The following is a 25,905-nucleotide window of genomic DNA, read 5'->3' on the forward strand; positions in this document are numbered from 1 at the left end:
GCCTCCTGCCTACAAGGAGCCCTGTCACTATGATGAACACAAAACCCTAGCAGTTCTTTGATATAAAAACAATTTTACTTTTTGTCATTCACAATCAAATACATCATGACATACAATGAAGTCTTCCTATCACCCCTGACAAACCGCCAGGAACTTCCCAGAGGCAACCAGTGTAGCCAATTTCATATAAATTCTCCCAGAAGTACTTTACATAGATAAATATACTATATACATGTCTTTATATACATAGTATGTTACCATAAACTTCTCAAACACTCTGGATAAATCAAACTAAATAACATAAAATTCAAATTCTACCACAACCATTTCCATTCTGTTTTTCTTTAATTCCATGTTCTGAAGAAAAATAAATAAGGCTCTTTGGGAAATAGCAGAAGTCCTTGAAGCCCTTCATGCTTCTTTCAGAGCATACAGCACATCGTCTTGGCTCACGTTGAGCCTCACTCGAAGGAGAAGGTCACTCCTGCTGGACTCCACCAGGAGGAGGCGGCAAGACCCCAGACGTGAACACACAGCCATGGTCTCTGACATGGTCGGGTAAGGCAGCCCCTCTATCCTGCACAGAGCCACATGCTGACTGTAGATCTAGACAGCAAGAGTAAAGCCAAGGTCAGGAGGAACAATAATCCTGGGTTTGTATCCAATCATTCATCTTTTCCAAAAACTGGGTGCTTGGGCAGGGTGGGTGATGCTCTCTAATCCCTAGTCCAAGTCCTTGGGCGGCAGAGTTCCAGGACAAGCAAGGCTGTATAAGACCAGTCTCCAAACAATCAATCACTTGGTTTTAAATGGAGACTGTGCTTTTGTTTAGCTGCCCAGACCCAAATAATCACACAAACTATATTAACATTAATTGCAACAATGTTTAGCCAATGGCTTAAGCGTATTCCTAGCTAGCTCTTATATTGTAAATTGACCTATTTCTATAAATCTATGTTATCACCACAAGACTGTGGCTGATACTCCTACTTCAGACTGGTCTCAAACTGAATATGTAGCCAAGGATGAATGAATTGATGAACCTCCTGGCTCTACTTCAAAGTCCTGGGATAACAGGCATACACCACCATGCCTGCCTTAGAACTGTACTGGAGAATGGATCTCCAATTTGTTCATTCAAGGCCACTATCTACTTTGAAGTATATCCTCAGCCCCACATATTCTAAGTGTTAGCTATTGAGGGCTTTCCCTGACATACTCACAGACTCCTTGTCAGCCCTGCTGCTCCTGGATACCTCTGGGCACCAGGTTCTAGACTATTCTGCCAGTCCAACCTGACCCCTTGAGATTGGTTGAGTGGCCACCTCACCCCATCTCCACTGGCTAAGCCCAGCCCCCAGATTTCCTTAATGGCCCTACCAGGAGGCTAGAGAATGGCAAGGCCCTGCCATATGGGGGTGGAAAGAGATTCAGATCACATAACCTCTCCAATCCCAGGCTCCCCTGGAAAGCTCCCCCTCACCAAGAAACCCTATCTACCCTTATGTTCTGCCCAGTTCTCTGTTGCTTCTCATCCCAGCAGAAGCAATCACCCCCTTGGGGCTTCCCATACCAAGGAATCTCTTGTGTGGGTTTGTTATACAGTGTGACTTTGTGGTGTTCCTTGGCACCCAAATGCCAGGATACTTTCCCCATCAGAGCTGTAACCCTTATATTAAGAAGCCTGGACCCATATCTAGAAGGATCAAGAAAACAGCACTCAGCCAATACCTGTTGAAATGTCGCTTCTTCTAGTCCAGATCGACGGAATTCTGCAATAATGGCTCTCAGGAAGCCCTGCTCCAGGAGGGAACAGTTTCTTAAAGGAAACCAAGAGATTTGAATACTAAGAGGCTGCCTGCACCCCTGGCCTCATGGAGGAGAAAAACACACAAGGAAACATTTCCTACTTCTGGAATTATACCTGCACCTCAAATAAATAAATAACCAAAAGAGCCCATCTCCAAATTTCACGAGTGGGTATGCCTCAGTTAGAAACAGTGACTTTCGGCTCATGTAACTTTCCTTCTTTTTGATTTTATAGATAGAATTTCTCTGTGTATCCCTGGCTGTCCTGGAACTCACTATGTAGACCAGGTTGGCCGCAAACTCCAAGAACTGCCTGCTTAGCCTGTGTCAGATTGAAGTCACATGCCACAACTACCCAAACTGTTCATGTAACATTAAAAAAGTTGTGTGTGTGAGTGCGCGTGTGAACTGCAGAGAGCAAAAAAGAGTGTCAGATCTGAGAACTGTAGTCACAGGCAGTTGTGAGCTGCCACGTGGATACTGGGAACTAAATTTGAGTCTTGGGTGCTTTTAACCGCCGACTCGTCTATCTACCAAATGTGCTCCTTTCTTTTTTTGAGACAGAGTCATCGTATAGCTCAGACTGGAACTCACTATGCAACCTGGGCTAGTCTTAAACTTGTTGCAATGTTAATAAGCATTCATCTGTTACCCAAGGATTTTGGTTTTGCCTCCCTGATTGCCCCTATGGACTTTCTCTACCCAAGGTGTAGATTGAGTTCAGTCTAAAACAGAAGCACATTTCCAAAGCCCCAACGCTGCGATCTCTCCTCAGATCCTTCCAGAGGTGCGGGCAGCAAAGCGTCTTACTTGATGGCAGTGATATAGGGTGAGGAGAACATTTCATCTATAGCCTCCATTAAATGGGCCACAGTCACCAGGCCCGGAGAGTCACCAGGCTGACGGGAAAGCTCGCAGATCTCGGTGGCACGCCTGCAGATGTCCAAGCAGCGCCGTGCATCTCCGGAGAGGGCTGCTACCTACAAGAGGAAAACGTTTTCTTTCTTTCTTTCTTTTTTTTTTTTTTTTTTTGATTTTCGAGACAGGGTTTCTCTGTAGCTTTTGGTTCCTGTCCTGGAACTAGCTCTTGTAGTCCAGGCTGGCCTTGAACTCACAGAGATCCGCCTGCCTCTGCCTCCGGGATTAAAGGCATGCGCCGCCACGTTTTATTTCTAATGTCCACTTGCCACCTGATGTGGGAGTGTCATATATCAATCTGTTGATTTCATTGGTTAAGCAATAAAGAAACTGCTAGGCCTATTTGATAGGCCCACCCTTAGGTGGGTGGAGTAAACAGAACAGAAGGCTGGGAGAAAGAAACTGAGTCAGGGAGTCGCCATGATTCTCACACTCCAGACAGACGCAGGTTAAGATCATTCCTGGTAAGCCAGCTGGTGGGCTACAGCAGATTATTAGAAATGGGCTAGTCCAGGTGCGAGAGCTAGCCTAGAAGAGGCTAGATAGAAATGGGCCAAGCAGTGTTTAAAAGAATACAGTTTCTGTGTAATTATTTCGGGTAAAGCTAGCCATGGGGGCGGCCGGGTGCCAGGGACGCAGCCCGCCGTTCCTTATTTCAACAGCCACCTCAACCCAGGTGAATAACCACCGGATATATGGAGATAAAAAGGCAGGCGGTGCTGAGAATGGCCTTGTGCAGAGAACCCAACACCCTCAATTGTGTTAAGAAACCGTTCTATTAACAGAGCCTACCCCACACCCAAATTGGCTGTTAATGGAGAGCTATCTCTTAGCGGAACCTGCCCCACATTCCAAACTATCTAGAGAACTAGGTGTGTCATCTCCTAGTTGTGACTTCCTGGCCTCCGTGACCGTGGACCACGCGGCAAGATTCCATGCCCCCGCCCCCATCCCAAGCCAAACTCCTTACCCGATATAAGCTGTACCCCATCTCTAATAAACGAAGGCTTTGACAAGAACCCCGCTTAGCCTTCTTCTTCTCTCTTAGCCCATTATCTTCCAGATAGTACCTCTCCGTGACCCTGGAATAACTGACTGCAGGGTGGGTTACAACCCCTAGACTAAGTAACCCACCCAAAGGCGGTTTACACCGGGTTCTCATTCTGTGTGCCCCAAGAGCAGCTTATATTAAGGCCAGAAAGAGAACATACTGGGAGGCAAGACCTCCCAGAGCATGTAGTGAATTTAGGAGAACTGACCAATCAATTATCTAAAAGATTAAAATTAAGATGGAGGAGAAAAGGAAGAAATCCAATGTGGGGAAGCCCTTTGCTGAGACAAATGAACCAAGCTCTGCACGATGCCAAGAGCTACGCTGCTGTCGTTCCTTCTCATATCCTGAGAAATGGAGTTTCCAGGCCCGACTCACTCTCTCCCATGCCGGCTCAGAAAAATACCCAAGAGGCAGGCGGATCTCCATGAGTTTGACGCCAGCCTGATCTACACAGTGAGTTCCAGGATAGCCCCCAAAACCACACAGAGAAGCTCGAAAAACCAAAACACCTGCCCCCAAGGGAAAAAAAAAAAAGAATGTTATCTGCTTGTTAAGTTTTGACAGGCTATCCCAGACCTTGCAATCCTCCTGCCTCACCTTCGAAAGTGCTTACAGGGATAAACTGCTATACCTCAGAGCTACTGCAGCCTACAAAGACCTCTTTCCCAGCTCTTATATTCCCCGTATTCGTCAGCAACCTGGAATTCATCTGTCTTGGACCTCACCAAATTATCTCTAAAATGATCCATTCCTCCAAAATTGTGGCACATAAACCAAGAAAACTACTAAGTATATATGTATACTTACATATATACTTAATACACTACACTAAGACATCAAAAGTAGTCATCTTAGCATGGTGCATGCTTTCAATCCTAGCAGGCAGGCAGATCTCTTGAGTTTGAGACCAGCCTAATCTATATAACATACTAAGCCAGCCAGAGTTACAGTGAGACCCTGTCTCAAAAGGCAAACACAGCAGTCATCCCTGTACGGTGGGATTACATGCTATTGTATGTAATGTTCTGAAGAGACCAAAGCCACTCCTAGTTAGACATGAGCAGTGCAGTCCAAACATTTCCTCATTACCTCCTGTCCTATCAACACCCACACCCTGTGAAACAGCGCCCTGGTGACAAACAGTACCAATTGAAGAGCCTGGACTAAGGCAATGAAAGGAAACACCCAAAGCAGCTCCACTGGGAGCCTGGGTCCCTTCTGAGGACTGACTACTGTATACAGCCTTGTCTGTAGAATGACGGTCCCATATAAACAGGTCCAACTCTGACCAGTTGCTAAGCTCTCTTCATTCAGCATACACAGCACGGGGCATAGACAACAGGTGCTCAGAAGGACTTGTGGATGGGCGTGGAGGTGTAGCAAGGATGGTGACTTACCTTTCTGGCTACCAACTGGATGGCATCATCCTCAAAGGCCTTTAAATGCTTGAGTCGGGACACTACAATCTGTTTCAGTTGGCTGTGAGAATAGGGCTGGAAGGACATCCTGGTGAGACCCTGGAGAGCCGAGATGAGAGAGGAACAGGTTTCACCGCGTCCAGGTAGGGACAAAAAACAAAACAAAACAAAACAAAAAAGCCACACTTAGGCCCCCCAGCCTGATTATCAAGTCCAACATAACGACACGTTTCTTTCCATTTTCCCTTTCAGTTCTGCCAGTACTGGCCATGACTGGGGTGTCCTGCGGGACAGCAGATCTCACTCTTTTATCTTAGAACCTTTATTCTCCTAGAGTCATCTGAGGAGAGAGAGGTGCGCTACCGACCCGCATAGCTCCCGCCCTCCTTACCATGTTCTCAAATGGTTTGATGTTGGCGTTTCCTGCCAAACTATAAGGTCCATGAAGGCCAACAAGTCTGCCTAGTTCTCTGCTTCACTGTAAGCACTTAAGAGGTGGCAGGTGATACATGCTTAAATATTTTTAAAACTAATTAAACTTCTAAGACTTTGTGTGATTTAAAATTGCACAGGGACCAGAGTGCCAAGTCATAGGGTATGGTATGTGTAAAAAAGAAAAGGCAATGATTTTTAATTCCAACATAAAAATTACAATTATGGCAGAAATCATAATTGTTGGCCTTCTAAATTTCCATTTTTACACAACGCCCTTGACTTACCAATCTGCTGGATACGCGGTTCATCATGATCCTTTCTGGCAGGTCCATGGTGTTGGCAATGGCCAGGACAACCAGTCGGGCTCCTTTGTGAGTAGGCCAATCAAAGAGATTATACATGACATCTTGTTTCTGAGTCCAAAGAAGGTCGAGCTGCCCAAGGACATATACAGTGTCGGTGAGACTGGTTGGGCACCTAAGTGACAGCTTGCCCACTGAGTTAGCGATGTGCTGCCTATACTATTCCTGCTCCCATGCGCCCACAGGCACCTTACCTCGTCCACAAGCAGCACGGTGGTTTCCTGTGGGGACCCTTGGCTGCAGAATCGCTTCGCCAGCAGCTCTGCCGCATGGTTAGCAGTTGCCTTCTGGCCTGTCAGCTTCTGCATGAGGAAAAGCAGTTGCTGTAGTCTGTAAAAGAAGCTCATCTCCTTACTGTCTCTTACTCTAGTCCCTTCCCCAAGAGGGATATCACCGGTCCCAGGGCAACAGCTAATGAAAGAGTGTTTACACCCTATTCCAGGACATCCTCCACCATTGTGAGCTAGTTTGCTGCACGCCGGCATGTCAACATTTAGCTCCCGTGCCATGGTTTTTTCTTCGTTTTAAGATTTATTTATTGTGTGTAGTGTTCTGCCTGCATGTATGCCTTCAAGGCAGAGAGGGCACCCGATCTCATTACAGATGGTTGTGAGACACTGTAGTTACTGGGAATTGAACTCAGGACCTCTGGAAGAGCAGCTAGAGCTCTTAACCTCTGAGCCATCTCTCCAGGCCTGGCCATGGTTTTGGAGTCTAAAAATTCTGCCTACCTCACTCTTGCCACCTCTGCATAAATATGTAAAATGCAAATCAAATTAAGTAAGCCTTTCCTTTCCCACATGCTTCTAAAGAACTGTTTCCCAAACCCCTCAACAACTTTGCCTACCTGTAAGATCTGCACATAGACTTGGTGGGGTTCTGTCAGCTTCATGCCATTGACCTCAACGTATTCAAAGGGAGGAACATCATTTGTTTGGGCTGCTTGCTGCAGACAGCGCATGACCTCGTGTACAGTGGCCGTCTTCCCTGTCCCAGGAACCCCAGAAATGTACATACACCTACAGCAAGAAAACAATACTCATAGCCTGGGTCTGTGCCGTCCACATCACACTAAGAAAGAGCAAGCAAGCCCCTTGAGATAGGGAAGTAGGAACAGTGAAGACTACCCTAGGAGACTCGTCAGAGTTGGACCTGTTTAGACACTCATTCTACAGTCAAAGCTATATGCATGCAAACTGATTACTCAAAGGTCACCCCTCCTTTTTAAATTGAGACAAAACCCCATGTAGGTCAAGCTTGCCTCAAACTCACTTTGTAGCAAAAGATAAACTTGAACTCCCGATCCTCTCGCCTCTGCCCTGCCACCACCACGTTCAGTTTCTGCAGTTCTGAAAGGCAGGATGCCACTCTTCTAGGCTTAGCAGTGGTTCTGCTTTCCCTGCTGACCCTGTGTGAGCAGCTCTTCCTCAGACTACCTGTCTACCCAGCATTACTCACCCTCCAGTCCCATCAAGAACTTTGCTTTCCACAAAGTTGTAGATGTCTTGGAATTCCTGCTCCCGACAGGGAAGAGAGTCAGGCACAGCAGAAACATGCAGCCTACATGGAAAAGACACTATTATTTCTGTCCAGGAATGAAAGAAGAAAGAAATCCCTTACTTTTCACCTCTCCACAGTGCCTCACCTACCCTCCCTTTTATCCACCAAAACCACGGGGTAGACCAAAACCTATGAGTTTCAAAAACTCTTGCTCTCGTCCTGCAATTTAAGAGAACTCCTACTTTAGGGTCCTGTAACTAAGAGACACCACCCTCAGAAACACCAAGAGGACGGCACAAGCCTGGGAGACATTTCCTCCCATCTGCATCTCCCTGGCCATTAGTTGTTCTGTAAGGACTTGTTTTACTGTCTTCCAACCGTACGCACAGATGACTGCAACACCAGCACAGCCAACTCCACCTCCCCAGCACTCTGATCTATCCAGGTTCTATTACCTCAGCCGGGCTTCTTCCAGCGTGCTAGTTGGCTCCTGGATAGCGAGGTTTCTATGGCGAATCTGAGGAGTGGCGTGGTGAGGTGTTCTACGACTAGGCTGTAGTCAATGAGAGCATAAACTGTAATAAAGCAAAACCACACACCCACACCATCCGGGACACAGAAAATTGATCTGGACCTCCTACATGAAAGAAATAAAAATGATTTATTCCTCATTCCCACCCCTCACATCAAACATTTTGTTTATAGTCCAAACATGATCTTTTTTTCTAATACTTATATGGAATCGGAATTTGAGAACAGTTATTTTGAGAAAGGAATTAAAAAAAAAAAAAGATTATTCAGCCAGGCATGGTGGTGCCTGCCAGTCCCAGGACCTGGGAGGCAGACACAGGCCAAAGCTACACAGTCAGACGCTGTTTCTAAAACAAACAAAACCCCCAGGGCTCCATACATACTACATGGGTACTCTGCACTGAACTACATCTCTGGCCTTTCATTAATTATGTCAAAGCTAGAATATTATTAGGAAACTCAAGTTACTCTGCTCAAGAAGAGGAGGCAGGGGCTGGAGAGATGGCTCAGCAGTTAAGAGTATTGCCTGCTCTTCCAAAGGTCCTGAGTTCAATTCCCAGCAACCACATGGTGGCTCACAACCATCTGTAGTGAGATCTGGTGCCCTCTTCTGGCCCGCAGACATACACACAGACAGAATATTGTATACATAATAAATAAATAAATATTTCTAAAAAATTATTAAAAAAAAAAAGAGGAGGCATAGGTTGTATGTGATTCCTGAGATCTTGTTTATTTGAAAATACGGTCAAGTTTTGACTCAGGAATTCCTCAGCCAATAACCTCGTACTTGGAAACATCAAGAAAACAACAACACCCAAATTTATTCTAAAAACAGGGTCACTACTCCCCCTCACAGGCCCATTCTTCCACGGGGTTTGCTAACAATGGAACTATAGGCAGCCTTAGGAGTGCTGGGAATCAAACTCGGGTCCTCTAGAAGAAGTGCTCTTAGCTGCTGAGCCCTCGCTCCAGCCGCACAGGCTCACTTTTTCGTGATGGTTAATCTACGAATCAGACCTATGCTTTCTCTCACTTCTCTCCACCTTTTCCTTGGCCAAAATGTGCAAACTGACCAACTGGGGAGCAAACAAAGGACCTGCAGGAAGGTAAGCACAAGACTGGCAAACTCATTATGTCCAAGGGACCACACGTTTCTCTTTTTTCTGGTGAGACCCAGCGGATGTGAACAATCTGAACAGCGAGCTTTTTACACCTGTATTTGAGTAATCCAAGTAAATACACCTTTAGTTCAAATGGAATCTACTAGACTCCCTTCCTTAGAGCCTGCTCTTAAGACTTCAGCCTCAGCTCCATCTTGATCTGGAAAAATGGAGAACAGTTTCTAAGCAAGCATTTCCCAACTGTATGCTGAAGAGTTCTACTATGTTTAACACTACTGTTTCTCTAACCCATCTCTCTGCATGAGATGACCCCAACATCGTAATGCTGTTACAGTTGCACAGGAATTTCCTTCCGTTTTCCTGTTGCACATTGATTACCACATATAAGCAGTATCCCTGATCTCTGCTGTATTAGTGCAGCCTGGAATCCAATTCCCCAAGTGCCAAGGGAAATGCAAACACCACGACTCAGCAGTGTTTGTGCTTCCCTTAGGAGGCTGTGCTCTTGGCCTTTTGACTCTGGCCCTTAAAAGGAACTTGAGTGCTGGAGAGAGGGCTCAGAGGTTAAGAGCACTGACTGCTCTTCCAGAGGTCCTGAGTTCAATACCCAGCAACACATCTGTAATGAGATCTGGTGCCCTCTTCTGGCCTGCAGGTGTACATGCAGACAAAAAAACCTACACATAATAAATACATCTTTAAAAAAAAAGGAACTTGAACCCTTGAGCAGTCTGGGCCAGCCTAGGCTTTATAGTAACACACAATCACAAAATAACACAAGGGAAAAAGTCATCTTCAAGTAGATTAATTTTCAATCAAGTTCACGTAAGCCTGTTCATCCAGGGAACGCACTACTTTAACAATCCTAGCCCTATGCTAAGAATCCAGCTGTTACTGTGAGATCTTAGAACTATCATTCTATACCATATAGGAGGGACACGTCACTGGTAAACAGACCCAAAAAGCCTTACTGTTTTCTTTGGTGTCTTGGAGGGGATCTGCAGTGATGGCTTTGAGGCCATTCTCCGGTTCCTGGACTGCCCCTGGGGATTTTGCCTCCGAAGGGAGGGAACAGAGTCCTCCTCCTCCTCCTCCTCCTCCTCACTAGTGCAGTCTGACACCTCTGCTGAGGATATGAAATCTTCCTCTTAGTAGTCACTTTTATCTAGAAGCCTGAGGGGTGGAGACTGATTATTTTTTATTATTTGATGTCTTAACAACTGGATAAAAGTGTGCACGGGAAGCATTACATCTCTTCCAACACCAGGCAATATGGAATTTGTTTCACTTCTTAGATACTTGCTTGAGATATTCTGCCAAAGGCATTACATATCCACTGAATCCTTCAACAACTTTAAGACTTGTGTATCTTCCCTGTTTTGTTCATGAGGGGGTAAGGATTGGAAATGTTCATCTTCTCAAATTTCAGTTTCAGAAGCCCAAATTCAAACTAAGATCTATCAAACAAAGTTAATGCTTTTAGGCATCCCACGCTCCCAGACTTGCAGGAAACAAGAGTGATGGAAGCCAAGGAACCACAAGCCCTGGCCAGCATTTCTTGTCCCTTTCAAACTATGACACTTGTACAAAATGCTAGGTGAAAAAGTATCAATGCACTGACTGGCCACTCACACACAAGGGACATGAAGGGACAGATGCTATCACAGGTAAGAGCAAGGTTCTTCTGCTTGTCAGTGAGCAGTCTTACCAAAGCTGCTTCTTAATCCGACTCAAAGTCACAAGTGAACTCCTTCTATGAACACGATGGGAACTACGGCTGTGAGCTTCTTGTCCTTTTGTCTCCCTGTAAGGTATCACACCTGGATTAGAGGAAAGCGTTAGAGACACCAAGGGTCCACAGTAGGTACCGGAGATAGTCAAGTCTTACTGGCTCCTATTCTTTCTATAGCAACCTTGGAGTTAATCAAACTTGGCTCAAAAGCTCATCAAAGAAAATTCAAGTTTTATTTAACACATCATTTAAATCAGACTTTACTGCTCTGTTATTGTGGATCAAAATGGATAAAAATACTTAGTATTTATTGAGCAACCTATTATGGGCCAGGTGTTGGGAATTTCTATTTAAGAAATATTGAAAATCAAGTTATTTCTAGTCTGTCACTTTTACTGTACACTTCATTAGCTATACAAATGATCAATGACCAAACTAAAGCTTGTTCTACATTTATTGTCTTCTTTTACTACATTTAAGAGTAGATTCTAGCTTCATAAAAATGAAAAACCATCCAATTGGATAAAAATGATCACTACATTGTGGCAAAGAGCCACAGCCAACAAATGAAATCCAGACTGTGAAGCAGTATAGTTTCAGACATAAATATCGATATTCCCAAGTGACATCTGAAGAGAAAAAAAATGTCTTTTTGGAGATAGTGTTACTATGTAGATTAGCCTAGCCTTGAACTCAATACATACCAATCCTGCCTTAGCCTCCAGATTACAGGCATAAAAAAAAAAAAAAGCCAAGGCCAACTTCAAAGAGCATTGCATGATACAGATACCTGGGCCCAAGACGTGGAGCCTAATTTACTAAATCCAGGCTCAGAAATCTCTATTTGAAAAAGATTCTCAGACTCTCGGTCTGGTCAGACAGCCACAGCTCGACAGTTTCCCTCCACGACACCCAATTCTCATCACAGGAAGTATCTCAAGCTGGTCTGTGCGAGGGGGCAATACCCCTGCTTACCTCCTAATGTGCTCTGGTGTCAGAATCACGGTGGGCACCACGGAAGACCTCACCCTGCCCCTGACAGGGAAAAGGGCCCCCTCCACATTAATCTTGGCAGTCACCTCAGCTGGGCCTTGGGCTCTCAGAGTCATGCTCTGTTTGGCACAAATGGAAGGAGCCTGTCCATTTTTTCTTAGAGTTTTCAAAGCTGAGGAGGTCTTGATTTCACCAGGCTGAGACCTTTTAGGTGGTGAGGCTGTCTCAGAGGAGGCTGTTTTTCGTTTAGAATTTTTTTGAGGCTCCAAGGAGTCACACGAGATCTTCTGTGATAACCTCATGTTAGGCTTCCTGGGAAAACCTAAGCCTAAAGAGACAATGTGGGATGTTAGACTTGAACCCCCGATCTCATACTGTAACTGAAGTTACACAGAAGAAGGTACTCATACTTTGAATTAGTCCATATTGTCTTCCTCTAGGCCAGGTGGCCTCTTTTTTCCTAAACTTCATGACTTTCCTATTTAGAAACAGACATGACTTTTGTTTTCCTATTTCAGTCCCGAGGACTGAACCCAGACCCTTGCTAAGCATGTGCTCCACCGCCGAGCTCCATCTGCAGGATTTAGAACCTGAGTTCTCAGTTAGCTTCCCCAAGGCAACACTGCAGGGTAAACACTTCCAGTGCAATGGCATTTGAAGAAATTTATAGTACAATACCGAGTGACACCAGACCCAAATTTTTCCTGTTTTTTTTTCCCCCTAAACCCAGATTATATCTGGCAAGATAGAGGAGAAATCATTACATGTAGATCTGTTCTACTCTTGCCAAGACTATGGGAACCGGGGATCACAGCCCTTCATAGATACAGCTGAACTATTAAAAAGGCAAGGATTATATTAGGTCCTAGCAAGAAACAAAAGGTGAATGAGACTTAACCTTGGTACTTATCCATGGACACGCTGCTCTTCTAACTCAGGAGATAGCAGGCAGGAATGCCTACAGTCTTAAAGCACAGGTGAGACAACTTCAGTCATACTTATGAGAGACAGATACAGACAGGGTTTCAAGAGCCATCTAATGTCTATGTGGCTTTATTCACAATCATGAACAACTAGAAACACCCAGATGTCACCTACTGGGAATTAATAAACTGTAGCTATTGATACAATAGAGCACTGCATATAAAGGATCAAATCACCAATAGGATAATAACAGGAATGACTCCCAAATGAATGAAAGCAAGAAAAGAGAGCCAGACAAAAAGGCCAGACTGTGATTCCAATGATATGATATCCCAGAAAAGCCAACCATAGACAGCAAGGACATCACTGTACAGCAGGCGTTGGGGAAGGAAGAACTGGTGTATCACAAAGGATCACAGCACACTGAAAACTACTTTACAACCATACTTACCATCAAGTTCGAGCAGTTTCTTTGCATTGGGGGACACGGGAGGAGCAGGTGTCTGGCAAGATCTGGAGGTAGAGTGACGTGACTTAGGCTTTTGGCACTCAGGGCTATCCTCTAGCTTCTTCAAAGCTGAAAGTACTTCTGGTGGCAGTGGCTCAAAATTCTTTGTATTCCAGGATAGTTTCACAAACAGTGTCTCCTCACTTTTCTGATCCATAGGGAACACTTCATCTGGGGCTAAAGCCACGACCTAAATTTTGGAAGTGCAATAAACGAGAAACGATGAAGACTATACAGCCAAGAAAAAACACCACGGCTGCAATGAAACTACTTAAGCTCACATCTTTATATGAAACACAATCTTTTATATCTAAAGAGAAAGACATTAACTGAGAAACTGAGCATTTACAAAGTCATGAATAATTTGAGGAGGGAGTCAGTGAAATGGAAATCACCCCCTCTTATTTTGTCTTTTAAACGGCGTCTCTTTGTGTAGTCCCAACTATCCTCCTATATAGATCAGATTGGCCTCAAACTCAGAGCTCCATGGCATCTCCTGTGTGCTGGGATTAAAGATATGTGTCAACACACCCAGCAAATTAATCTTGTCGCCCCCCTCCATCGGCTTTACTTTATTTGCACAGGGTCTCCTGTAACTTCTGATCCTCCTCACTCTACTTCCTAAGTATTGGAAGTACAGAGATGGACCTCCATAGCTGGTTTGTATAGTGCTAGTGATTGAACCCAGAGAATGAATGATCCTCTGCCATGGCTTCTCCACCCCCCTCCCTAAAACTCCCTAAAACTTCTCAACATGTTGAACAGTTAGCGACACAGCTGCAAGATGACCCAAACTGTTTTTCAATGTCTTCTAAGCTCACTTCCAGAGCGCTCAGCATTCCCTAAATGGCCAACCATCACTAGCAGAACTTGGCTTTAGTAAGAGTTCTGCTTATAGTGTGATCTTCCCAGGTACCCCTTCTCTCCTGCCCTTCTGTTCTCGTTATTTCCTGTTGCTACGATAAATCACACCGACCAAAACTAACTCAAGGAGGAAAGGGTTAATTATTCCACTTTACAGCCGACAGCCCTGCTCACCATCCATCACTGAGGGAACTGGAGACAGGAACTGAAGCAGAGGCCATGGAACAACGCTCTTTACTGGCTTGCTGCCCTTGCTTTCTTATGCCACCCAGGAGAGGGCACCATACACTGTGGACTGGGCCCTCCCACATCCATCATTAATAAAATGCCCCCATAGACTTGCCTACAGGCCAGTTTGTCAAAGGTATTTCATAAAGACTCTCATCAAGTTGCAGAAGCTAACGAGCACACCTTCCAAATCCACCTGCTCTGCTGCTTCAGCTTCTACATCCACCTTTCCCACCTTCATTAACAATAACATGAATTACTGTAGCCAGGTGAGACCAGTCTCTCTGGCCAATTGCTAAACCAGTTCCCCAATCACCCAAAGCCAGACTTCACACAGGAGAGTCTAATCCTACTATAAAAGCAGCACTAGAAACAAGAAGCCTGCACACACACACACACACACACACACACACACACACAGTTTTCAAAATGTTGTCTACTTCAACAGCTTAGTTCCTCAAAACAAAAATTCTCTAACACATGAGGTAGCACAAATAATAAAAGCTCAGAGACAAATGTTGGGGTTCAAGCTGAAGATCAGAAGAGCAAAGCAGCCAGCCTCTACTTCAGGCTAAAAATGAGCGATCCTGCCTCCACTAAGCCCAAGACCTGTCTCCTCCCATTTTATACTCCTCTCCAGTGCTGGGATTAAAGATGTGTGCTACCACTGCCTGGCCTGTATGGCTGACTAGTGTAGCAGCTTTGCACTGATCTTCAGGCCAGCTTCATTTATTAAAACACAAATAATATACCACTGTACAAGGTTGCCTTTAGCAATGGGCACTTTTTCAAAGTTATTCAAAGCAAAGTCCACATTTTACAAAACACACCCAACCTAACAATGCTTTGTGCCTGTCATAATCATAGCTATATATGATTTTTCACTAAGACACATTTTCTAACTCCTGCTCTTCTTTCAGGTCATAACTCAAATGTTACTTCCTCTAGAAGGCCGAGAACACACACTCTATGCTCTCAGTATCTGTGGGATAGGGCAAACAGCTAGAAAAGACAAGACAATAATTCAAATTAGAATCAGTAATATTTCTGAGGTCATGCAGCGAGAGCTGTTTAGAACAACACCTACCTGAACAGGGCCGATGATGGTCTCCACATAAACATTGTTATCACAGTCAGAATAGTCATACCAGAATATCTCCTGGGCAGCAGGCTTCCGGCCTAATAAATGCCTTTTAGAGATAGGGATCTCAGAGAATCGGACAAACCACTGCACTCGAGCACATTTCTTGCAAGGAAATTGAAATCCTAGAGGATCAGGTGGGAAGTAGAGATTAAAATAGGAAGGTGAACTAATGAACAATGCACCACTGAATATTGCCTCATGCCAAAGACTACACAATACAAATATAATCCTCCCATAAGTCTACAAGCAGGTACTATACCTATCCCCTTTATAGGCCAAGAAACCAAGTTTCAAGAACCTTATATAATTTGACAATGATCAAAGGATCAATCAGCAGCAAAATGACTCCAAATATGTTCTTTATGGCGCTCCACTTTTTATAAAAATATTTTATTTTTGTTTTTTTTTTAAAGATTTATTTATTTATTATGTATACAACATTCCTTCTATGTATGCTCGCATGCCAGAAGAGGGCACCAGATATCATTACAGATGGTTGTGAGCCACCATGTGGTTGCTGGGAATTGAACTCAGGACCTCTGGAAGAGCAGTCAGTGCTCTTAACCTCTGAGCCATCTCTCCAGCCCCTTTATTTTTGTTTTATGTGTGTTTCGTTTTGCATATATGTCTGCGCTCTACTTGTGTGCAGTATACACGGAGGCCAGGAAGGGGCATTAGCTTCTCTGGACCTGGAGTTAAAGACAGTAGGTCCTATGAACTAGCCTTGGGTCCTCTGAAACAGTGAGTGCTTCTAAGTGCCGAGCCAACTTTCCAGTTCCGGTGTTCTACTCTTTTTCTAAAAAAATATTCATTTATTTATTTATTATGTATACAATATTCTGTCTGTGTCTGCCTGCAGGCCAGAAGAGGGCACCAGATCTCATTTCAGATGGTTGTGAGCCACCATGTGGTTGCTGGGAATTGAACTCAGGACCTTTGGAAGAGCAGGCAATGCTCTTAACCGCTGAGCCATATCTCCAGCCCCGCAGTGTTCTACTCTTAATAGTATTCATCAGTATAAAAAGGAATTTCCAAAGGGAAGAAAAACAAGTTATTATAATCATAGGCACTTAATTTACCAATGGGAAAATTTTACAAATTAATGACTTAAAAGGAATGGTGGTTCATATCTGTAATTCCAGCACTTGGGAGACAAGGACAGGAGCATTCTGAGTTTAAGATCAATAGAGTTCAAGGCCAGTTTGGGGATAGAGATATGTAAAGAAATCGTACTTGTAAACTCTCTTAGTAACTTCCCCGTGTCTGAACTCAGAAAATGTGGACCCAGCTGCTATGGAATATTATTTTAATATGTGTTATTCATTTATGCTGTGGAATATATGTTAAATGATGCAAAGATGTGTTGTGTTCTTTTATGTTGTATTTGTTTAACTCTGTAAAGCTGTGTTTCTCTGCTTGTCTAAAACACCTGATTGGTGTAATAAAGAGCTGAAAGGCCAATAGTTAGGCAGGGGGAGGAGAGGTGAGGCTGACAGATAGGGAGAATAAATAGGAGGAGAAATCTTAGGAGAAGATAGGGAACAAGAAAAGAGAGAGGCTATCAGGGGTCAGCTACCCAGCTACCCAGCAAGCCATGAGTAAGAAGAAAGGTATATAGAATAGAGAAAGGTAAAAGCCCAGAGGCAAAAGGTAGACGGGATAATTTAAGAAAAGCTGGCTACGAGGCTGGAGAGATGGCTCAGCAGATAAGAGCACTGGCACTTCTTCCAGAGGACCTGGGTTCAATTCCCTGCACCCACAAGGCAGCTTAAAATACTCCAATTCTACGGCATCTGATACCTTCACACCAATTCACATAAAATAAAGCTAAATAAATTTAATTAAAAAAAGAAACAGAGAGAGAGAAAGGAAGGAAGAAAAAGAAACAAAAGCTGGCTAGAAAAATGCTAAGGCAGGCATTCATAAAGGAGAGTAATTTCTGTGTGTGTATGCATTTGGGAGCTGGGTGGGGGGCCCCCAAGGAGAAGAGAGCGAAAGAGTAAAAAAATGAATAACACCCTGCAGTGCAAATCACCAGTTTTCCTCCTGTCTTCTTAAACTCCCCACCCCTAATCCTGCACTTGACATTCTCACTCCTAAAAACAATGGAAAGGCTAAATTCTTGAGCTGATTTCATTTCCCCACACCTGTGCTGCTGAGTGTATGTCACAGTCCACGGTGCTCTGTAAGTGCCTGTGAACAGAGAACTCAGCATCCTCCCCTCCTGCATACTCTGCAATCGTGCCCAGTAAGGGAAGGCTTCCATTTCAGGCCCAAACTCACCATCTTCAAATAATTCAGTCAGTTTAGCAATATAGGGCTTTGCATTATAATTTCCTTTAATCAACACGAACTGTTCAACCTTGATGTGAATTTCAGTGGAACAGTCATTATCTTTCACGCATATTTCTCTAGAAAGCAAAAAAGAAACATGATCGTTAAAGTGGGAGTCGATTTTGAGGATTTGGCACAAAAGACAACATTCTTTTAAAGGACATTTCCTGTTCAGGTACCTCTTTTGAGATTTAATTCTTTATTTTATGTGTAGGCATGCTTGCCTGTGCAGTGCTCATGGAGGCCAGAAGAGGGCACTGGACAGTTGTGATCCACACTTTAAGTGAGAAAAATCAAACCTGAATCCTCCATCTGCCCTCTGTAAAGATTAGCCAGTGCCGATAACCATGGAGCAATCTTTTTTTCTTTTCTTTGTTAATATTTTTTTTTCTTCCAAGCTCAAAAACATTCTTAAGGGCTCAGTGGGCAGGGAAAACACCAATGCACATAAAATAAAAATAAAGTTTTAAAAATCCTTCAACTGGAAATTCCTCTAAATGACTTCTCTAAGTTCTCCAATTATCTTACTGGGAAAACAATGTATCCAGTCAAAGTACACAAAATGGGTAATGAATTGTTTTAGCATAAATGACTACTTTAGATGCCTTAAATGCCTATATGCTATTGACGAAGAACAATAAAGGTTTCAGGAGGCTGGAATGCTACCCAATAATATCAAAACTGCTAAGGAATGGGGAAAAGGCTCAGTGGATGGAGCACTTGCTGAATGAGCAAGCACAAGGGTTAGAGTTCAGCTTCCCAGCACTCATGTAAAAAGCCAGGTAAGTGTAGAACCACCTGAAGTACAGCACTTGGGAAACAGAACGAGGAATCCGCAGGGCAAGCTCACTAGCTAGATGAGCTGGAATTGGTGAGTTCTGGGTTCGGCAAGAAAAACAAAAGAAACAACAACAACAACAAAAACTGCACCAATAATAAAACTGAGGGCCTCCTAAGATTCTGGGATCTCCATGGATGAGGAGCCAAAGGTGGTTGTCAACACATCAAGGATAAAGCATTTTTTAGATAGAGGGCAGTTGCAGGTACGAACTCACAGCGATTTTGACAGGACGCACAAGACCTTTACAAGCTCCAGCCAGGCATAGAGGAGAGAGAGGTGGGCAACAACAACAAAAACAAAACAAAACAAAAAACCCATCAGTAGCTAGAAAGCGATTGGCATCTGACAGCTGCTGGGAGAGGGAGAGAGTCTGTTTACTTTAATAATAATGTGGTCCCTACAGGGCAGACCAAGACCAGTGGGACATCACAAACTTAATCTTAACTCATTTGGTAAAGGAAAAAGAAAAGAAGAAATCTCAAATTGGGGTAGAAAGGGATGCGATGGGAGTGGCGATGGGAGGAGGGAGGATGATGAATGTTCAAAACACACAGCAGCAAAGAAATTCCCAAAGAATAAAAACACTGCAATAAATAAAGCACAGAGCAACTGAAGAAGCACTCAACATTAATCTCAGACATCCAAAGAGCATACAGGCCTGCCCCGTATATATGCACACGCACACACACACACACACACACACACACACATTAAACATGCACGCAGAAACAAGTTGGGAGGGACATAGTACCAACATCTCTTATCTTTTAAGCTTCAAAGAATCCACTTTAAGTAGAAGACATTATGGTACACCTCAAATTTTACTAACCAGCCACATCAGATATTTTTATAATCACACAAAACTTTTTTTAAAATTCATTTCTATTGTCCCTCAAACCTCAGTCTTTATTGAGTAGAACAGTTTAAATACAAGCTTAACGGTTTAGCCTAAAAAGTGACATTTTGCAGTCCCACCGAAGAGCTTCATCACTTACTTGTAGATTTGATAGTACTGTTTTCGATCCAGCAATGGCCTGCCAACCCATGAGAAAGTTTTCCGGGTCTTCTGCCTTGTGACATAGGATGGCATGGCTCTGATGGGGTGTAAGATATAATCAGTCCCCGCCTCCACTGAGTTCAGTCCTTGTTTCAAAACACCTGCCGCACGCTCACAGTTTAAACTGGGTCTCTTCACACAATCCTGACAATCCTGGAACTCACTGTAGACCAGGTGGTCTCAAACTCATCAGAGATCTGTCTGCTTCTGCCTTTCAAGAGCCGGAACTAAAGGTGTGTGCTGCCATCACCTGGCTGGTAGGTCCGTACTTGTAAGCATTTACAACTTTTCCTAAATATCAGGCCCCAATTTCCCTGGGTGAAATTCATTAAACCATAATAAGCAATATCTACATAAAATATACTAAATTGCCTGTGTTTAATTCCCAACAAGATTGACTTTATCCACAAAAGAAATGTCATTGAGCTAGGACAAGCAAGGCCACAGAGAAACCTTATTTTGAAAAACCAAAAAAAAAAAAAAAAAGGGACTTACTTCAAACACAGCAAAACAGGTGTGAACAAATATCTAAATGAAATGTCTTCAAAATTCAGATGGGGTAAAAAATAAACGCAGTTATCTGCAAGCAATGGTGCAAAGAGTCTTAAGGAACCACTAGAAGTTAGAGGACTAAGTCTTGGGATTCGGGGAGAAAGGGCTTTGCAAGGATTTGAACTGAATAACTCAATATTGAATAATCAAAAGACACTGATAAAATGGACTGGAATGAGGGGTTACCAGGGATAGAGGGATAAATATGCAAAAGCAGCATTTGAGGGAGTGATGATAGATTTTATCAAGTATGTCATTTCACTAACATAAAATAAAAAAATCAGGAGCTAGAGACCTAGCTCAGTTGGTAAAGTACTTGTCATGGAAGTATGAGGACCTAAGTTTATTTCTGAGAATAGTGTTTCTCAGAGTTTTATTAATGAGTATTTTTATGGAGGAGGGTATACTTCTTGTAACTAATTATTACGAGGGGTTACATATTGTGTTGGATTTCAATAGTTTAGGTGGGTGGATGGTTTATGATGGTGATGGGTTAGGATTAAAGAGTGAGGGTGGGGCTGGAGAGATGGCTCAGTGGTTAAGAGCACTGTCTGCTCTTCCAGAGGTCCTGAGTTCAATTCCCAGCAACCACATGGTGGCTCCAAACCATCTGTAATGAGATCTGGCGCCCTCCTCTGGCATGTGGGTATACATGGAGGCAGAAAGTTGTATACATAATAAATAAATAAATCTTTAAAAAAAAAAAGAGTGAGGGTGGTGTTGGGGTAGCTGCCTTGTATAGTTGTTCTGCATGAGTAATAGTGGTTTCTGTTTCTGGCTGAACTTTATTTATGGGTATTTATTATTATTGAGATTACTCAGCGTCATTAAATGCTTAGTAGAATGTGCTGTTGTTAGAGGTAATCGGGTGGAATCGGATCATTAGGAAAATACCTGTCACAACTATGGTGCTTGAGTGGAGGAGTGCGGAGACAGGGTTGGTCCTTCTATGGCTGATGGGAGTCACGGGCGGAGTCTGAATTGTGCTGTTTACCTGTGGCTACGATCAGGACTCCTATTAGTGGCAAAATGTTTGGGTTGTCTATTATGAAGATTTGTTATAGTTCTCAGGAGCGGGAATTTAAACAGAATCAGGCTATTGCTAGGATGAACCACATGTCTCTGACGCGGTTATAAAGAAAGGCTTGTAAGGCTGCTGTGTTTGTGTTGGCTCAACCATACCATCAGCCAATTAGTAAGAAGGATATAATACCTACACCTTCTCAGCCAATGAAAAGTTGGAATTGTCTGAAGTAAGAATAATTATATTAATAAGAAATAGAAGTATTTGATAAATCGATTTAGGGGTGGGTCTGAGTATATATATCATGTGGTGACAAAAAGGGCTACTGGCAGGAAAATAATTGAGAAGTCAATTTTGAAGCTTCGTGATAATTTTATAGTGCCAATAGTAATTTAATATCAGTTGGTGATTAGCAACTCTGCATTGACCTTGTGTGGCCCAGGGTGGCCTTGAACTCAGAGATCCATCTGCCTCTGTCTCCCAAATCTTGGAATCAAAGGTGTGTGACACCACTGCCTGGCCTCTGATGGCTTGCTTTGCCTTCTGATTTTCAGGTAAGCTTTATTTATTTATTTATTTTTTATTTATTTATTTATTTTGGTTTTTCGAGACAGGGTTTCTCTGTGGCTTTGGATAAGCTTTATTTATTAAACCATAAATAAAATATTACAGGTATTTAGGGTAAATAAACCTTGTATATAAGCTGAAAAAGGGACTCTGGCTCTGGATCCCTTCCTGTTGCAAGGAGTCTGTCTTCTCCCTTACATATACTTTGAATAAAAATTAGCTTTGCAAAGACCTCAGGAGGGAGGCAGGGAGAAGAGATATGTTGTAAATTAGGGGCGGCGGGGCTGCCTCCCCGGCACCCCGGCCGCCTGCTCGGCTAGCTTATGCCCCGAAATAATTACACGGACACTGTATTCTTTTTTTTTTAATAGTTTATTTATTTTTTTATTTATTTAACTTTATTATGTTTGTCGGTGTGAAGGTGTCAGATCTCATGGAACTGCATTTTCAGACAGTTGTGAGCTGCCATGTGGGTGCTGGGAATCGAACCCGGGTCCTCTGGAAGAGCAGTCAGTGCTCTTAACTGCTGGGCCATCTCTCCAGCCCCGACACTGTATTCTTTTAAACACTGCTTGGCCCTTTAGCTCTAGCCCTTACTGGCTAATTCTGTTATCCCGATCAACCCATCTCTAATAATCGGTGAGCCCCGGTCTTACCGGGAAAGGTTCAGCATGTCTAACCTGGCGGCTTGCTTCATGGCGTGTGTCTGCCCGGGAGCGGGGCATGGCGTCTCAGGCGTCTGCTCCCGAGAAGAGAGATGTGGAGTCTGACCTCACTTCCTCTTCCTCCCAGCGTTCTGTTCTGTTTACTCCTCCCACCTATCCTCTAACCAATAAAATGGGCCAAGGCAGTTCCTTTATTAGCCAATGACCTTCCTCCATCAGAGATAGCTGAGTGATGGCCTTGAACTTCAGCATTTGGGAGGGGGAGACAAAAGGATTTTTGCTGAGTTCCAGTACAGCCTGGTCTACACAACACATTCCAGGTTATCCAGGGTACACAGACCAAGACCCTGACTCAGAAACAAAATTATAAAACAGGCAGAAATTATTGTGTAATGATTATGTGGAGTATAATTCACAACATATTACCATGAAAGACCCCTGTGCTGGGCAGCCTTTCAGTCTGGGGAGACCCTCCCAAGGAACAGCGAGACCACTCCTCGGATGCAAACAGCAAGAGGCTTTATTCAGATACACAGGAACCTGGGGCGTACAAGTCTCTCGAAGGACTGGTGCGCCCTTAGCCTGGAGAAGTAGGCTTTTATAGGTCTGGGGAGCAGAAAGCGTGGCTACAGAAGCGAGATGCATAGTTACAAGGGTCTGATTGGACAATCTAAATGAGGCCAGGTTCAACCTGAGGACGGTTTCGGGTTTTTCCAAGTAATCAGATAAAACCAGCTGACTGGGCTCTATCTGGGGTACAAACCGCCTCTTTCTTGCTTAGTTCCTCATAACAGGGGCCAGGTGGCCAACCACAGACATCCTGTTCCCTGTCTGGCCCTCCACCCTTGCCCTAGAGACTGAACTTCCTTGTCCTAGTTTTGCCCTAGTTTAACTTTATAAAGTTTCTTTTTTTTAAAAATATTTTTTATTATTATGTATACAATATTCTGTCTGTGTTTATGACTGCAGACCAGAAGAGGGCACCAGACCTCATTACAGATGGTTGTGAGCCACCATGTGGTTGCTGGGAATTGAACTCAGGATCTTTGGAAGAGCAAGCAATGCTCTTAACCTCTGAGCCATCTCTCCAGCCCTAACTTTATAAAGTTTAAGCCTTGCAAAATGGCGTTACTGCTGCTTAGCTCTTATCCATAACGGCCGGGGTCTTTCATTCCCCCCTTTTTCTATAACATGAATAAAACCTTTTATTCAATCTGCGGTGGTTTCAGTAATCTCTGGATCCAACTGCCTAAGTTGATGGTACTGCTGTGTCAGCACTAAGTCCTGGATGACAGACAACCTGTCTTTCATGAACTGCACCAGCCGGTTGAGGATGCATGGCCCAAAAAGCAAAATCAATAGTATTATGATTAGGGGTCCCATGATGGTGGATACCAGAGTAGTGAACCATGGGGATCTGTTGAACCATCCTTCAAACCAGCCCTGTTCGGATTCAAAGAGCTGCTGTCTCTGTTTAAGTCTTTCTCTTAGCCTTGCCATGTTGTCCCTCACCAATCCAGTGTGGTCTGCATAAAAACAACATTCCTCTTTTAAAGCTGCACATAACTCCCCCTCTTGTAGAAATAATATGTCTAATCCCCGTCTATTTTGCAGGACCACCTCAGACAGCGAAGTTAAGGACTTTTCTAATGCACTGACGGATTCCTCCAAGGCTTTTATGTCAGTGTGCATGGCCGCCTGTAGCTGCTTAAACTGCTGGGTGGCTGCAAGGGCCGTTGCGCCGGTTCCCACCCCTGCCGTGATGCCTCCAACAGTCAATCCCCCAAGTAGGAGGGCTAGGGTAAGAGACACTGGTTCTCTCCTGAATCTAGGTCTTCCTTCAAATTGGGTGTAAACATATTCAGGCTCGTGATATGTTACTTTTGGCCACAGCTCAATCAACACGCAATAATCCGAAGACATGTTTAGGATAAGGGAAGACACACAAGGGGTTAGGCCCGTGCTACAGGCCCAATAAGTGCCACTGGGGGGTATTAGGTAATAAGTGCCCTGAGGCAGGGTCTGTGTGGTGTGGCAGAGAAGTGAATGTGAGGGCGGGACTTTTCCTATGCAAAGGCCTTTCCCTGACACCTCCGATAGCGTCAGCTTGTGTTGGGGTGTATCGGAGCATTGGGCTGGTGGGGAGGTCTGATTGGTATAACTCCCCATAAGTGCCACCCCTTCATAGTATGGGGGTCTAGACAGCAAGCAGAGCCAGCATTCCTGGGTTCTATTAGGATTAGTCACATTTAGGGCTAGGTATGCCCCTTGTATCAGATCAAGCAACCTGTCCCCCGTTCCAGGTGTTTGGGTTGGGTGTGTAGGCATCGTAGGTGCCTGGGCTAAAGTTGGGATTGTCGCATTTGAGCTTTCTGCTGACATTGCCGGAGCTGCCGGGGCTGTTGGAGCCACCGGAAGCGTTGGGGGCCTCTGATCCCCTATGACTGGGTTAGGCCCCACCGCCTTGCTGGCGGTTTCTACCTTGAGTTTTATAGTGAAGACAATTCCCTTGTTCCCCCCTCTTAGGTACCATCTTAGGCCCCATTTGTAACCAGCCTGCCACCCATCAGCTCGTTTTCCCAGTTCAGTAAATGATATATTAAGGGGTAAGCATGTAGCATTGTTGCACTTGAAATTGCCCCATCCGGTCTTGGAATCCTCTTCACATTCTGCCTTATAATTATTTGGCCACCAGCCGGGTGGGGGCTTACTCCATCCTCGCTGGACAGTAATCTTATCCCAGCTAGAGGAGGGTTTCCAGTAAGCGTCTCCCGTGGTTTCACATCCCCAAGCTTTGCAGAATAGGCTCTCATATCCCCCACATTTGTAGGCCAGGCTGGAAGACCTCCCATCCCTGGGGCAAACATAGAAGTCCGCCCCGGCCAGAATACATCTCCTCCTGGGAGAAGAGCAACCTTCTACGCCTTCCCCCCCTGAGGTGGGTTCCATGGTTCTGGTTAACTGGTTTGGAAGCTTGTCTGCAACATCCCAAGTATCCGACCCGGCAGCCAATTGGCAAAAATCAGGCATGAGGGTTGGCCACCAAGTATTGAGGGCGTGGTTGGCCTTGGTTTCCCATGCTATTTCCCCCGTGGGGGTCAGAACCTGCCAGGTCAGGGTGTGTACCTGGTGCGGGTTGACGGATGACCCCCCTTGCGTCCCCAGGATAGCTATTAGGAAGAAGAGCGAACAAGTCTTATCTTTAGAGGGTTTTGGGAGCGTTGGGCCCTCCATGGCGGCTCGGTTGCACCTTCGTCGGCGCGACTGGCTGCTTTGACGTGTGAGGCGAGATGCCGTCAACCTTTAATGCTGTCGGGGTGG

At 44.3% G+C, this 25,905-nt stretch overlaps 1 protein-coding gene across 1 annotated transcript; it reads right to left on the bottom strand.

Moving 5' to 3' along the window:
* Positions 1 to 113: 113 nt before the first annotated feature.
* LOC121448365 (origin recognition complex subunit 1-like) lies at positions 114 to 19,809 on the bottom strand. Its single transcript, XM_041652330.1, is given in 16 exon segments — positions 114 to 606; positions 1,732 to 1,819; positions 2,620 to 2,789; positions 5,179 to 5,298; positions 5,919 to 6,068; positions 6,191 to 6,298; positions 6,844 to 7,015; positions 7,455 to 7,556; positions 7,952 to 8,049; positions 10,123 to 10,324; positions 10,860 to 10,955; positions 11,859 to 12,204; positions 13,252 to 13,498; positions 15,488 to 15,666; positions 17,828 to 17,955; positions 19,715 to 19,809. Coding segments are annotated over 16 exon segments (2,496 nt in total). The 3' UTR covers positions 114 to 411.
* Positions 19,810 to 25,905: the final 6,096 nt, after the last annotated feature.

Source organism: Microtus oregoni, unplaced genomic scaffold, assembly GCF_018167655.1.
Source record: "Microtus oregoni isolate MIOR12 unplaced genomic scaffold, Mior012 000005F_ref0000423, whole genome shotgun sequence".
In the NCBI taxonomy this organism is placed as follows: domain Eukaryota; kingdom Metazoa; phylum Chordata; class Mammalia; order Rodentia; family Cricetidae; genus Microtus; species Microtus oregoni.